Source organism: Argentina anserina, chromosome 7 (genome assembly GCF_933775445.1).
Source record: "Argentina anserina chromosome 7, drPotAnse1.1, whole genome shotgun sequence".
NCBI lineage: Eukaryota > Viridiplantae > Streptophyta > Magnoliopsida > Rosales > Rosaceae > Argentina > Argentina anserina.
In genome coordinates, this window is record NC_065878.1 from 8,702,722 (window position 1) to 8,716,982 (window position 14,261).

The 14,261-nt window shown below is 36.6% G+C and overlaps 2 protein-coding genes across 2 annotated transcripts; one reads left to right on the forward strand and one right to left on the reverse strand.

The window, feature by feature from the left end:
* Positions 1-4,510: 4,510 nt before the first annotated feature.
* Positions 4,511-7,968, forward strand: LOC126801871 (tubulin-folding cofactor A). Its single transcript, XM_050529345.1, has 4 exons — positions 4,511-4,709; positions 5,408-5,567; positions 7,444-7,530; positions 7,613-7,968. The coding sequence occupies exons 2-4, from the start codon at positions 5,415-5,417 to the stop codon at positions 7,715-7,717; spliced, it is 345 nt and encodes a 114-aa protein (XP_050385302.1). The 5' UTR covers positions 4,511-4,709; positions 5,408-5,414; the 3' UTR covers positions 7,718-7,968.
* A 1,564-nt stretch (positions 7,969-9,532) lies between these two features.
* Positions 9,533-13,094, reverse strand: LOC126801758 (uncharacterized). Its single transcript, XM_050529213.1, has 3 exons — positions 12,859-13,094; positions 10,966-11,641; positions 9,533-10,341 (listed from the first exon to the last, which is right to left on the reverse strand). Exons 2-3 carry the CDS (start codon positions 11,571-11,573, stop codon positions 9,648-9,650), a joined length of 1,302 nt encoding a protein of 433 aa, XP_050385170.1. The 5' UTR covers positions 11,574-11,641; positions 12,859-13,094; the 3' UTR covers positions 9,533-9,647.
* Between the last annotated feature and the right edge of the window lie 1,167 nt (positions 13,095-14,261).

Consider the following 14,261-nt stretch of genomic DNA (forward strand, 5'->3'; position numbering starts at 1 on the left):
CATGCACTTCTTTGAAAGTGAGTATCTTTTGACAAATAATTGATCATGAGTTGATTAATGTGATTATATTAATCTATATGTTAAATTATTCACAATTTGTTAGAGCAATTTGTGCCACTGACGCCTCGATAGCACAGAGGGAGGCGTCAGTGGGAGCAAAAATGATAACGATGTCGGCTACTATTGCATCAGAGTTGGACAATGAAGATCAGGAGGTGGTGGTGATGACGGTGATGATCTGGAGGAAAGGGAGAGGCAGACGCTCAGAAGAGGAGAGGATGATGACAACAGCTACTGATGCAGTCACATTACCTATCACACCCGTTGTCACATTGTCTATCACACTAACTATCACACCTCATGTCACACTACCTGTCACACCCCCGCCACACTAACTATCACATTACCTATCACACTTTTTTCAGTGAAGAAGAAGAAAGAAGAACCGAAAGTGAAGAACTAAGAAACGAAAATGAAAAAGAAAAAAATTCTGATGGGCACCTATAAAATTATTCTGGGCACCCTCGTCTTTCGGGTGACAGCGGGTGTGAAGGTTCAAATTCTCCTCGATATTTCTGATATCTATTTTAAAAAAAAAAAGATATATCTTAGGGATAAATATCTTTTTTTCCTGTATCTGCAATATTTATCCAAAAACATAAATTATCTCCGATATTTACGATATATCTTCGATATTTTGGAGAAATATATGAAAAATTTCACTTAAATTTTTTATCTCAACTTGATGATGTCTCAAACTCTCGAAGATAAGTTTTTGATTAATTAATCACTTTGAGCCTCGAGAGATATCAAAAGGAATATTATAAAAGTGATCTCTCAATCAGCTAATTTTAAATTTTTCGTAAAACATATTCGGATGAGTAGTGAAAGTTCAAGTCTTAACTCTTAAGAGTAAAGTCATATCATAGACAAGTACTCTCATTGACCTTAAGGGTATTGAAAATAAATGGTCACAGAGAAGTCACGTGACAATGTCTAGTAGTATATTTTTCCAATCACAATTTGACATGCAAGGTTTAATTAGTTAAATTATATTTAAGCTATTTTGCCAAAAACTATTTTGGGTTTCTTTCTAAAACCCTACACCCTATACTCTAATACCCTAAACTCTAAATCCCTACACTCTAAACCCTAAACTTCAAACTCTAAACCTGAAATCATAGTTCAAAATCATCAATACTCATGAAAGTCATTTTACAAATAATAAAAATATGTTAAATTATAATTTTAGTGTAATAAATCCACATGTCAAAATATAACAGGTAAGGAGGACCACATGTTATAGGAATTTCTCATAACAGGATATCCATAATTCCATGAAGTCAACTATCAATCTGGTTATCATATTTACGATTATGGTATATGATCAATTATCGAGTTGGATTCATCATTACTATTTCTTTATGGGAGAAACTGTCTGCAGCTCAAAAGAGATATATGACTATCATGTTAACAATTATAATTCGTACTATATGACTCGTATATCTTGAACAAAGTATTGTAGTTTTGTTGACCAACGTGCATCTTTTCAAGCACATAGAGTCTCTTTTTTGTACTAGATAAAGTTAATAATTTTATATGTTTTATGTAATTCAATAATAAATAAATAAATAAATAATTTCGGAACATGAACAATATTTTTTTCTAATATCCCCAATATATCTGATATCTCACTTTTTCAAAAAACAGGCATAAATGCCGATTTGCACCCTAAACTTGGCTGAAATTGTAAATTTGCACCCCGAACTTGCATTTGAGTCAATTTACCTCCTAAACTTGGTAAAAATTGCCAATTTACACCATGAACTTGCATTTGAGTCAATCTACCTCCTAAACTTGGTAAAAATTGCCGATTTGCACCCTATCCGTCAAATTTAATGTTTTCAATCCAATTTTAAGTCACATGTCATGCATTTAGTATTGTCATTATATATTTATTCATATTGAATAATGAATAAATTAATAAAATTACTTAAGAGGAACACTTGCTACAATGTTTGTTTTTTTGAAACATGTTATTGATTTATATATTTATTATTTTATGTGACATAGTATGTTAAAAGATATTAGAAAAAATATAAATAAATAAATACATTGAAAATTAAAAATAAATGTGTGTTCCGAGAGAATTATTATTCTACCATTGTGTGTGTTAGCCTTATTAGGTTTCCTGTTAGAGATAGATTCGCATCTCTGTAATAGATTAGGACTCCGAATTCTACTGATTGTGGTTATGTAATGCTTATATATTGGCCTAATTATCAATCAATAAACGGTTACGTTCTGTTCTATTATGTCGTTATTATTCTCATTTTGTTCATCCTCCAACAATGTGTACATATAAAAATATATTTATACACAACACACTATATTTGAATGGGTGGGTATATTGAATATATAATTCAAAATAGAATTAAGTAGGTAGAAAAAAGATGTAAATAAATAATTTGATTAACAAAATAATCCTCATTTTAAAGAATAATTTTATTTGTTTTTAAGAAAAATATAAATAGAAAAAGACAACATTACCCCTCATGTGTATGACATGTGACGCAAAATTGGATAGAAACAATTAAATTTAACAGATGGGGTGCAAATCGGCAATTTTTACAAAGTTTAGGAGGTAAATTGACTCAAATACAAGTTCGGGGTGTAAATCGGCAATTTTTACCAAGTTTATGAGGTAAATTGACTCAAATGCAAGTTCGGGGTGCAAATTGACAATTTCAGCCAAGTTTAGGGTGCAAATCGGCATTTATGCCCAAAAAACAATATATCCACCGATACCGATATTTTGAACTTTGCCACAGTTTGGGTGATAGGTAGTGTGACATGGGGTGTGATAGCGGGTATAAGTGTCAGATTATCCAAAAATCAAGTTGAGGAATAAAGATGAAGGCTATAAGGGGTTGGGCATCTTACTCCGATTTCATATCAGAGGAACCGCGAGCCTCAAGTCGTGGATCATTGAGTAATTAGGTTTAGGGTGTGGACGGTGTCAATGGCTGAGGAGGGGACGGCTTCTACTGATTTATGGCTTGCCAGAAAACGTAGATATGGAGAAGATTGCGACATGGGGTGCCAAGAGCAATTTTTAGGTGCCCAAATAAAAAAAAGTCATTGTTGGAATTGTAATTATTACATAAAAGCAAGATTTTGGATGTAGAGTTAGAATTGTACTTGTCACATTATATGTCACACTACAACGTTAAAATTGTTTTCACCTATCACTATATATATCACACTATCTGTCACACTAACTTTGTGTTGCGACAAGTAGTATGATAGGTAGTGTGATAAACTATGTGATATGCAGTGTGCTGTGACAGGTAATGTGACAAGCAGTATGATAGGTAGTGTGACTGGTGGTGTTATGTATGACAACATGAGTGTCGATATTGGATTGTATCTGTTGATTTGAGAAGTTCAAGATCCATAAAAATAAACAAAAGTTCGTTATTTCTAGTCATTTTTTTCATTTTTTTCTTTTCATTTTTTTCTTGTCACAATATAGTCACATAAAGTAGTGTAACAACGGATGTGACACGTACTGTGACAAAGGGTGTGATAGTTAACGTGATAGGGGGTGTGACAGTTAGTATAACAGTTAATGTGATAAACAGTGTGACAGGTAGTGTGACAACGGGTGCGATAGGGGGTGTGACACGTTAGTGTGACAACGGGTGTAACAACATGTGTGACAATGGGTGTGACAGTAGGTGTGACAATGGGTGTGACAGTATGTGTGACAGTGAGTGTGACATGCCGAGATAAAATATCTAAATATGGGAAATGATTCTAAAATTCAAAAGAGATTGGTATGACTGTATGAGTATGCTCAAATTGAAGAAAATAACTAGAATTATGGAGTTTTGAGCTTCAATTTCGGCGGAATAGTTTAGAGCACCACCATAGAAGACGACATCCCCTTGCAAGGGTTGCTACGCCTTGTACGGTGGTTGATCAGAGTGGGTATGATATCAAATGAAAGAGGGGAGAAAAATCTTTTCAATGGTACCAACCACGCTGAAATTCATCACCGGACGATAAAGTTATGGTCAGAATTCGGAGAATAAGGAAAAAGAAAATGATGAAGAATAAATGGCAAAACAGTTTGGAAAATATTTAAATAGTGAATATTTTCTAATTTTTTTCAAAATTTGATAATATTTTCTAATTTCTAGCTAATTGAGATGACGTTATTTATAATTGAGAAATAAATTATGACTCTTTTCATAATTTATGATAAGAAATTATACTGCTGTATAATTTACTTATTAATTTATAGAAATTTTATTGTAATTATTTACATTCGTAAACGGCTTCTAAACATCAAAAAAATCCAGTTCGCTGGTCCTTTCTTGACCTGGTGGTCTCAGGATCGACCTGCATCATCATCTCCAAACAACAGCAAAATTATCCAGTTCAAAGAGTCCAGGGGCAAAATGGTGAACACAGCTAAAAACTCCATCAAATCCTTTTTCTTTTCTTAATTAAACCGTCGCCGTCTTCATCTCTCTCTCACTCTCTCTCCAGCCCAAGGTTATACAACGACCCCATCAATCTCCGACGACCGCAACCCCGGAGTCACCAGAACCTTTTTCCTTTCACGAATCGGAGCCATTGTCGAACGTCCGCCGCGGTTTCTCAAACCTATAGCTGCCGAGTGCCGCCGCCGCCGTCGTTGGGTAGCTACGTCTTAACCTTGCATTGGGCTTTCTTTTTGTTTCGTTTGTTTGGTCAGTAATGCTTAAACTGTTTGCAATCGACGGGTCTTAGCCTTGTTTGTTCACTAATACTCTCTCTGGGTTCATTGCTTATAGTTTCTTAGCTATGTTTTACAGCTCTTCGATCTCATTTTCGCGTCTAATCTTGTTCTTTGTCTTAGGGACTTGGGGACTTGATTAGTTACACCAATTTGGAGTGAAAAGTAAAAAAAAAACCCTAGAATTTAAATTGCAATGCAGAGGCTTTAATCATTGGGTTTTAGTCTGAGGCAGAGGGTTTATCTAATTATAGGTCAGTATGATATAGCTAACCATAGTGTCTGTTTCCAGTACAATTATATGAATGTCAGTAGGAACATATAGACCCTCAGGCAAGTGTTTACTAATTGGAAAGTGCAAACAGAAACCTAATTGGAAGGTGAGAAGAGAAACTTAATTGATTAGGGAGAGGTAACAAGGCTCGCTGAAAAGAGAAATTTTATGTTTGTTAGGTCATTATAAAGTACTATTTCACTTGGATAAGTTGACAATAAATAAAGTCTTCCGCACGCGAAAAGCGCTTGCAGGTAGGCTAGTAATTTGTAATTTGGAGTTGGGTTGATTCCAAAGTATGGGTTTTTGTTGTTAATAGGGGTGATATGGGTTTGTGTTTTTAATAGGGGTGATATGGCAACCCTAAGGAATCTGAAAATCAAGACGGGCACTTGCAAGCGTCTCGTTAAGGAGTTTCATTCTTATGAGAAAGAGGTTGAGAGAGAAGCCGCGAAGACAGCTGACATGAAGGACAAAGGAGCTGATCCTTATGACCTCAAACAACAGGTATGGACTACTACTTGGTACCGGTGCAGCAGATAGAATATTAAAGATTTGTATTTCTGATGACACACTTTTGTTGATCTCGTCTTGCATAGTTTGCTTCTTTGAAAAGAACTGACACTGAAGTCTGTTTTTCTTTATGCTAATACGTGTTGGAGCCTCATATGTTAAAAAAAAGGTTGTCAACTAAAACTGGCCCCCACTAATGTAACTCATGGAGCGAGTGCCAATGTTAAGAGATATTCTGCAATATTATTGATGCGGTTTGAATAGATTTACCATTCCCCCATACATTTCTTCACAATTCTAAGTTTTTGAAACAATTGCATGCCTTAAACCCGTTATTTCTACTCATGGGTTTGCATTCTGTACCCCTACGAAATGCTGATGGCATATAATGTGGACTTGTTGTCCATTGATCCATCAGAATACCCAGTATGACCTCCCTACCTCTTTAGGTTCTTAGTACTGCTGAACCTGGATATAATACTTCCAAACTATTTTGGTTGTTCTGTCACTTTTGTGCAAATCTCATGGAGAGACTGTTGATTACGATTTTGTGCATTGTGTAGCAGCATTTGTTAATAGGAAACATTGCTTAGGGATGAGGGAGTGGCTTGGGCAACTTCATTAGGTTTTTTTTTTCTTGAATGAAAAGCCTAATGCTTCTACAAAAGTCAAAGGAGGCCAAAATCCTACATGGCTGGGTGTGTTGGCTATAATTTAGCTGGTTTTGTTGGAATGAACCCAAGGAATTTTGAAGCCTATGGTGGTTTGGAGTTGGAGAATCTTTGGGGGAGAGTGGAGTTCTGCGAATTTTTTATGGGTCTCTTAATCTAGGGAATTTAAAGGTTAATATTTTTCCTCTATTGCTAGATTGGCAAGCTGTTATGGTCCTAGACCTTGTCTAGATTGTTTTAGTGAAAGTCAAGTCTTTCTCTAGTTATTTTGAATTATTTCCATCTATTTCTTATCTGCTTTGTAATATGTTGCTATTATTGTTTAGGGTTCTTTGTCTAGGTCTGTTTAGTGGCGATCAAGTCTTCTTGGACTGTTGCTCTGGTTGTCGTTTATTATTTCTGTGGATTTCTTATCTGCTTTGTATTATGTTGCTATTGTGGTCTAAGGTTGTTTGTCTAGGTTGTTTTAGTGACAGTCAAGTCTTGTCTATAGATGTGCATCATAAAGCTTGGGTGTTGTATGTGAATCAATATCTGCTGCAATGTTCTCTGCCGGTCACCTATTACTGGTTTCGTCTTGATTTTATTTGTACAAAATTGTCTCCTAACTCTTGATTTTCAAATTATCGTCACCTATTAATTTTGTTTTGCTTTTTATTGAGTTAAACAAAAATTCTTCAACTCTAGCAGAATTAGTATACTGTAATTTTCTATTTATTGTATCCTAACTCTTGATTTTTAATGCTTTTGTGATTTGTTGTATCCTGTCATGCTGTTCTATGTGAGCCAAGGAACATTCTTGACAGTTAATGAAATTTATATGTTTCAGACCTTTAGTAGTTACAACCTTCTTGACCATTAAAGAACTTACACTGATGTCTGCTGGCCCCAGATAAGGTAAGTGGAAAATTGCATGTCAACGCTCTTAACGACATTTAGGGTTTCCCTCTTCATACCATTTCTTCACAAGTCCGATTACTTTATACCATTTCACACCTTAACCCCTCTAAATGCATCTTATTTTGATCCCTTACGAAATGCAAATGGCATATAACTCTTTTCTTCCAATGGGTCCTGTTCAGCAGACCCAGTGTTCTTCCTCTTTCGTTGGGACAGTTTTGGTATTACTAAGAACAACATTGATGTACTTCCATGTGTTGATATCTAATTAAAGTCATCTGCTCTTAATTATCTTACAGGAAAATGTGCTGGCTGAATCAAGGATGATGATCCCCGATTGTCGAAAGCGCCTGGAGGCCTCATTAGCCGACTTAAAAGGAAATTTGGTATGTGTATATGTCCTGATTAATCTTACTTGTAGTTTCAGCTCTCTTCCATAGTTTGTTAAGCACTGCATTTATGTTTCAGGCTGAGTTAGAAGAGGAGTTGAACCAGAAAGAAGGCCCTGAGATTGAAGAAGCTCAAACCATTATTGCGGAAGTTGATAAGTTGTTCCAGACAACAGAAGCCTGATTTTCCGTCCTTTGTAACAGTGACCCAAGTTTCTGTGGTTTGAAATCTGCAGACTTTATTTGTTCCCTAACAAGAGGAGTTCCTTGGCATTGAGAAAGCAAGGACCTTAGTCTCCTTGTATTGCTTACTTCAAGCATATGTAAACACAGTAAACTGAAAGCTTCCTGACTCTCGTCTTTCAGTTCTGTTCCCATTGACAATCTTGAATCTTAATACATTTGGAACTATCCCAAACTTCGAGTGAACAGTATAGAGAACGCCTCGGCTTTAACATCCTTAGTCCTTCCTGATGAGTTCGGGGAATTGAACAACGCGAACTTTCTGAAACTCTGAGTTTGGATTTTCTTCTATCCTTGTAGCTTCAGCCTCAGCCACGCTTGGTTGTACATTATGTCCGTGCCAACCAAAACTAAATGCACCAACAAGCTTGGTTATACCTATAAATTTCCCAGTATAAATCAAATCTGGCGCTCTCCCACTCCTCATGAGCTGAAGGTCAATATTTTCCTAGGTTGGAGGCTGAGGTGAGTTTAATTATTATTGAGTTTAGCTTTTAACAACTTGTGTATTATAAAAGTTTTGGCACCCAAGTTTGTGGCTTATAAGCACGTTCCATTTCACCAATACTTGCAGACAATAGTTTTTGGCAACCCATGTTCCATCATTTTTGCTTACCATCTAAAATTCTAAATACATCAAAACTAAAGCAATGAACCCGGCCAAGGGATTTGATGTATTCTGAAATTGTAGTGTACATATTATTTCTAAATAACCGAACTAGCCGGGTCGACTTGGAGCATCTCTAGCAAAATTAAATTAGTGACTCACTGACTCTTACGAGGAGGTCATAAAGTCGTGAATCTTCTCAAAGAAAAAAGAAAAGAAAAAGAGGAGGGCCATAAATTGAGTTTAAATCAAGAAAGCTCGTATGTTGTAAATAGTAGCCAACCGCAAGAGTACAAGGCTATATATCACCAAAGTTCCAGGCGTCAAGTCATTTTAAGACTAATTCGATGGTCATGTCGCACATAGCCGGAGAGCTTAACTACGTAATTGGCTATATGATTTACAGATATTCGCAAGCACTTAGCTTGAATCTGCTTAATTTTTGTTACGAAATTAATTCTTCTGCCACATAAATATCAAAAGTAGAGATGAAAAGAAGACAACAAAGTTTCAGTCAATATCTTTACCTACATCCTCAGAGAGTTTTACCACTCATAAATACAAGATTATCCAATCCAAATCCTTTTACCCAAGATGTTCCTATAACCCGGTTTTCAAGTAATCCTCGATTGTTATGTGAGTAATTTACCCCGTAATCCCATAGTGCTGAGTTACTACGATAAGTTCATTCCCAGAAATAGGGTAGTGTTATTGACACACCCCATCAATAATATAAGTCAATAAGAACCTAGGAAAAATAGTATGATACATTAAAAAAGTAATAAAAAAATATAAAAAGTGTTAATAACAAAAAAATGTGATTAAAACAATTCCCAAACGATATAAGTGCTGCTCTGCACTACAGAAACAACGAGGTAAATGTCTTTGCAAAAAAATAATATAAAATATAAAAAGTTGACAAGGAAAATGTATGATAATCAAGGCCTTTTTTCCTTTTTTTTTTTGAGGAATCAAGAAGGGGAAGACGTTTGGTTTTGTGAAGATTTGAAGAATCGCCAAGTTTTTCAGTTCATTGCTGTTCTGAATTCGTGAAATAGAACAGGTTATTATCAGATATCAAATGTTATCATGAAATAAAACTTTTCATGCACGAGTTAAAGAATGTCCTGAGGACATCTAAGCAAGAGCTTTCTGTACACAATACCATATGTTATCAGATATCAAGCAAAGTTATATCAAGTTCCGAGTTACATGGATATTATTCACCTCCATCTTTTTTGTGCCTCTATTATCTTTCAACTTTTCATGAAGAATGGCAGGATGGTTTTCTGATCTTCCGGCGGAAAGGCCTACATGCCTCAATACTGAGATCAGCAGCCGCTGCAAGAGCCATGAAGATGGCAGCGTCTTCGACACACGTCACATGCCTCATTGCTAGTTGTACTAATGGCTTGCTGCTTTTTCCTTCACCCTGTACTCTACAGCTCATGACAAAACCACCTTCAACTGGACCCAAAGCTGCGTAGTCTCCACTGCTTTGCGGACTTGGCAGTGGAGGGGCTGCTGCTGCAGCTGCTTGCATCTGTCTGTCAGTGTCGATGAAAAACTCACCACCTTTCTCAGCATTGATGTGAATTTCAGACATGAGAAGCTCCGCTGCTTCTGGACATTCAGACAAAAGGCGAAATCGGCAGCAAACAGAGTCTCTGATGCTACCGCGCTCACGCCATGCCTCAAGCTTTGCCCATGGCTGCCAACTCTCAGGCCTCCAAGGATCAGGACTAACAATCAACCAAGCTCCTGGGTTTGATCTTGCAACCCAATCACAACCTGTTGATGGCACAAATGGAGTGGTTATAAAGGCTGCTGCAACAGCAGAGCCAGAAAGATCATGTATCGTCACCTTCCATCCTTTTCTCTCTCTTCTTTCAGTCTCGAGATTAGAATCATCCACAGAACCTGACCAGTAATTGCTCAGTGGATCCACCTGGGGAACTCTGTCAAGATATTTAGCTATCAGAAACTTCATTACTACATTATGGAAGTTGAAGAAATCAAATAGAAAGCCAACTTGTTCACAAGTCACAACAGGTTGAATACATGATGAACAGCATCAAAATTGGTCATAACTTTCTAATTCTTGTGAACAATTCTGAATACTTGGAAATTTTAACACACTCGTGTTGCTCATACATGTATTACCTTTAAATACCAAATTCAAAATAAACAAACCAAAGTAAAAGATCTCTAACAGAATTAAGGATTAGGGAAAAAAACAAGCTTGGGACAGGATAAGATGCAAGGAGTAAGACAGGACGGTGAAAGCAAAGTTTGTATGACAATGAACCAGCATCTGCGCTGTCATATAGGACAAACTTAAGAAGAACAACTGCCTTTGAAAACTATATATCGAGCAAGAGTTCAGAAACAGCATTATGATAGAGTTAACAGTAAGTCAATGTTATATTGTTATCCTCTATTTTCTTTTCTCTCCTTTCCTTTTTGAAGTGTAGATATTCTCTCTTAAGTAATCCCTCACATGCACAAAATTGGAACCTAAATTGCAGCCTTCTGAATATAAATTAGTGAAAAAAAATTAAAGACATCATTAGCCATATCACCTGTCACGGCTAAATCTGCAGCTGAAAATAGGCTGCTTATTGGAACCTTGAAGCTGAACAATCTGTGGACTTAGTCTCGTCACATCGTCAAACTGGAAAACATATCTTGGATCGGGATCAAGTCTTACTCTCAAATGAAGCTCCACACTCAGTTTTCCATTCTCCTGCTTGTTTTTGCCAATACCTATCCACCCACTGAAAAGGACAACTGGTTGGCCTGCTCCCCATTCAGGACCAACCCCAAGCTTAAATGTACCAATTTGCTGCCTTTTTGCCCCTACGCCACAATGGGATCCTTTTCTCCCTGTAAAAACAGCAATCTCCAGACACGCATGCGGGTTGTAGAAACAGCCAGGTACCAGCATCGCTTTGACATCTGAATGCTCAAGATAAAAACTTGATGCTATGCTATGAGAATCAGGTGCAGCTTCAGGAGATGATAGTAAGGGGACTGATACTGTCTGTACAGGGAATCCTCGAAGGCGAATTTCACACGAACATGGAGAAGATAATGCTTGAATCCCAGACTTATAAGATTTCAAAGCTGTTCCAGGAATCCTCAATCCCAGTGAGCCTATCGACAACCTAATAAAAGCCTGAGGATCCATTCTGGTTACAAATTTTTCCTCATTTTCTCCTCAGCCGTAGTCTTGAACAGATTATGAATTCCTCTCATCTGAAGAAGAGTGACAATTAGATAACAAGTCAAGGAGAACTAAACACGTACAATAGTTTCAATCCGGACAAAACTATGAAATAATGATACTTTGGAATGACTCATCTGCAAAACTAATACGTTAACTCTTTTTCAGACTACGATAACCCTCGTCCTGAGCTGAAAAGGGTTGCTATAGAATTATATAAAATCAAGTGATGTATTTCAGTCTTGACCCTCCAGATATGGTTTTCATAGCTATAAAGCAAAAACGATGGTGGTAGGATGATTTATCCTTCCTGATTTCTATTTCGGAATGAGCATATCTAGAAGAAGATGATATACTTAACAAGCTTTAACTGGGAAATACCTAAGTCTTGGAAAGTTTCACTCTTTCACTCCATTAACAAAGATCCATGTGCATATCATGATAATAACACCCATCTGCCATTTCCAGGCCTCGTACGCCAAAAAGAAGCGGAGATATAACATGCGTGTTAATATCCCAGCACTTACTTTACTTATCAAAAATAAAAAAAACCACAGGTGGTTCAAAATTGCTTTTATTTTCCATAAAAAAAAAACCAAAGGAATCAATTACCGTTTCTTCCATAGTTCCATTCGTTTTCCTTATCATCACAGATTTAGAAACTCCAATTACAAGCCTTCTTTAAATTTCACACAACTAACATCTCAATCAGATTACATAAAATCAGGCTAACTTACATTCCTTCACACTTAAGTCAACCGCACTCCATTATATACTGAGAAACAGAGGAAAGATCATACACTTGCAAAAGCTAACACAAAAATCCCTTTGCTCCGAGTAATTTAAGAGTATCAATTGATCAATCTGTTGGAATTCTTAGTACCAAATCTATTTGACATCAAAATTAAGCTTCTTTTTTCTTTGAATTCACAACACAAATACAGTTCAAAACTACTACAAAATGTCAAGTAGTGAATACAGGGCAAGTGAGTGAGTCACAAATATACTCGGCCACAAAAACTGTGCATCCAACAGAGACTTTCAAAGCAACCCACTTAAATTTGAATTTCAACAAACAAAACTTAAACCACAAGTATATTCAAACTCCCAACAAAGAAAAAGTCACAAAATTCAGCCAATGGAATCCCCAGGAAAGCAAGAAACATTCATAGTTCAGGTGAAAAAAACAGAGTCCGGGAGGCCCAAAAAGCCAAAAGAGAAAAACCAGACAAGAAAGAAATTTGCTTACCAAAGTGGTGGAGCTGAAACAAGACCAGAAACTTAGCAGCAAAGCAAGTCAGGAAGGTAAGTATGCAAACAAAACAAGAACAAGGACCAGTGAGAGAGAGAGAGACCAAGAATCGGCTAACCCAATAAGAGAAGTCTCTTTTGGGAGTGAATAGAATCGAAACAGGAATGTGGGTACAATAAATATTAAGAGCAAATGATTGATGGGAACTTGGCAAGAAGAAAGGGGGGGGGGGGGGGGGGGGGGGGGGGGGGTTGGGTAATGTTATAGTTAAACTCAACAACACAGAAAGAGATGGGAGAAGTGGGTATTTATTGTTGTTGCTGCTGCTGCTGCTGCTGTTAGCTAAAGTCTCAGACTTTAACTGAGAGAGAGCGAGAGAGAGTTAGTACTAATGCGTCTGGCTTTGCTTATCACGTAGGCCGTCCACGCATCACGAGTACACTGTACACACAGCACAGCACAGCACACACCCAACAAGACCCCTTCTTCTCTTCTCTTCTCTTCTCTTCTCTCAGAATAAGTCAATAAACAAAGCCAAGCACCATCCGTCATACGCTTCTTTCCTCCCCAACCCTGCATCACTACCTTCGGTTACTTTGTTTGTTTCTTCATTTGACAAGGAAAATAGGACTAATTATAATTTGGCCTTTCTAATTTTTCTCAAGTTGCACTTGAGGCCTACGTTTACAAATTTGGACGAATTGTGCTGCTTACGAGGTCGGCGTGAAAGTGTTTCTAGATGCTTTATTGATGGCATAAATGTGATAGATTTGATGAAAAATGTAATTAACTAGTATGAGCTAACTTAGTAGTTATATGATGATACATGTTTATGTTAGTTATTTCAATAAACAGATAATGGATGATGGGTGTCAAGAATTTTAATAGCTCAACATGTTTCCGGTTGAGTGAGTGCTGACGTGATTCATTTTAAGGCACTCATTCATTCTGCTCACTTTTAATAAAATTTGTTGAAATTAACAAGTAAAACTTAGTCGGCAATTAAGGAAGTTAGTAATTTTGATAATGATACGTTAATAATTGTCCGCTATCAAGTATGTCTCTCTTATTGAGTCTATCAATGAAGTTAAGGAGAGTAATGTGAGATTATATTTTTTCGCATGCTTCTACGAAAATAGACATTCAGCTTTATAGAACATACTATCCGTTTCTCACCAAATCTAAGGTAGTGACTTAGATTGAAAACTTTTGTTAACTAGAAGGACATCATTGACAAATATAACAAGTTTGATGAAAATTGAGCCAAAGTGGTTTATATGAAAATCTAAATATGTTAGGGAAGATAGAGCTGACGCTTGTTTTGTTATTATATGAAGTTACTTAGAGTATTAAGAAAGAAAAATAAAATAAAAGAGATGAGGTAAGATAGAGAGAGGTAT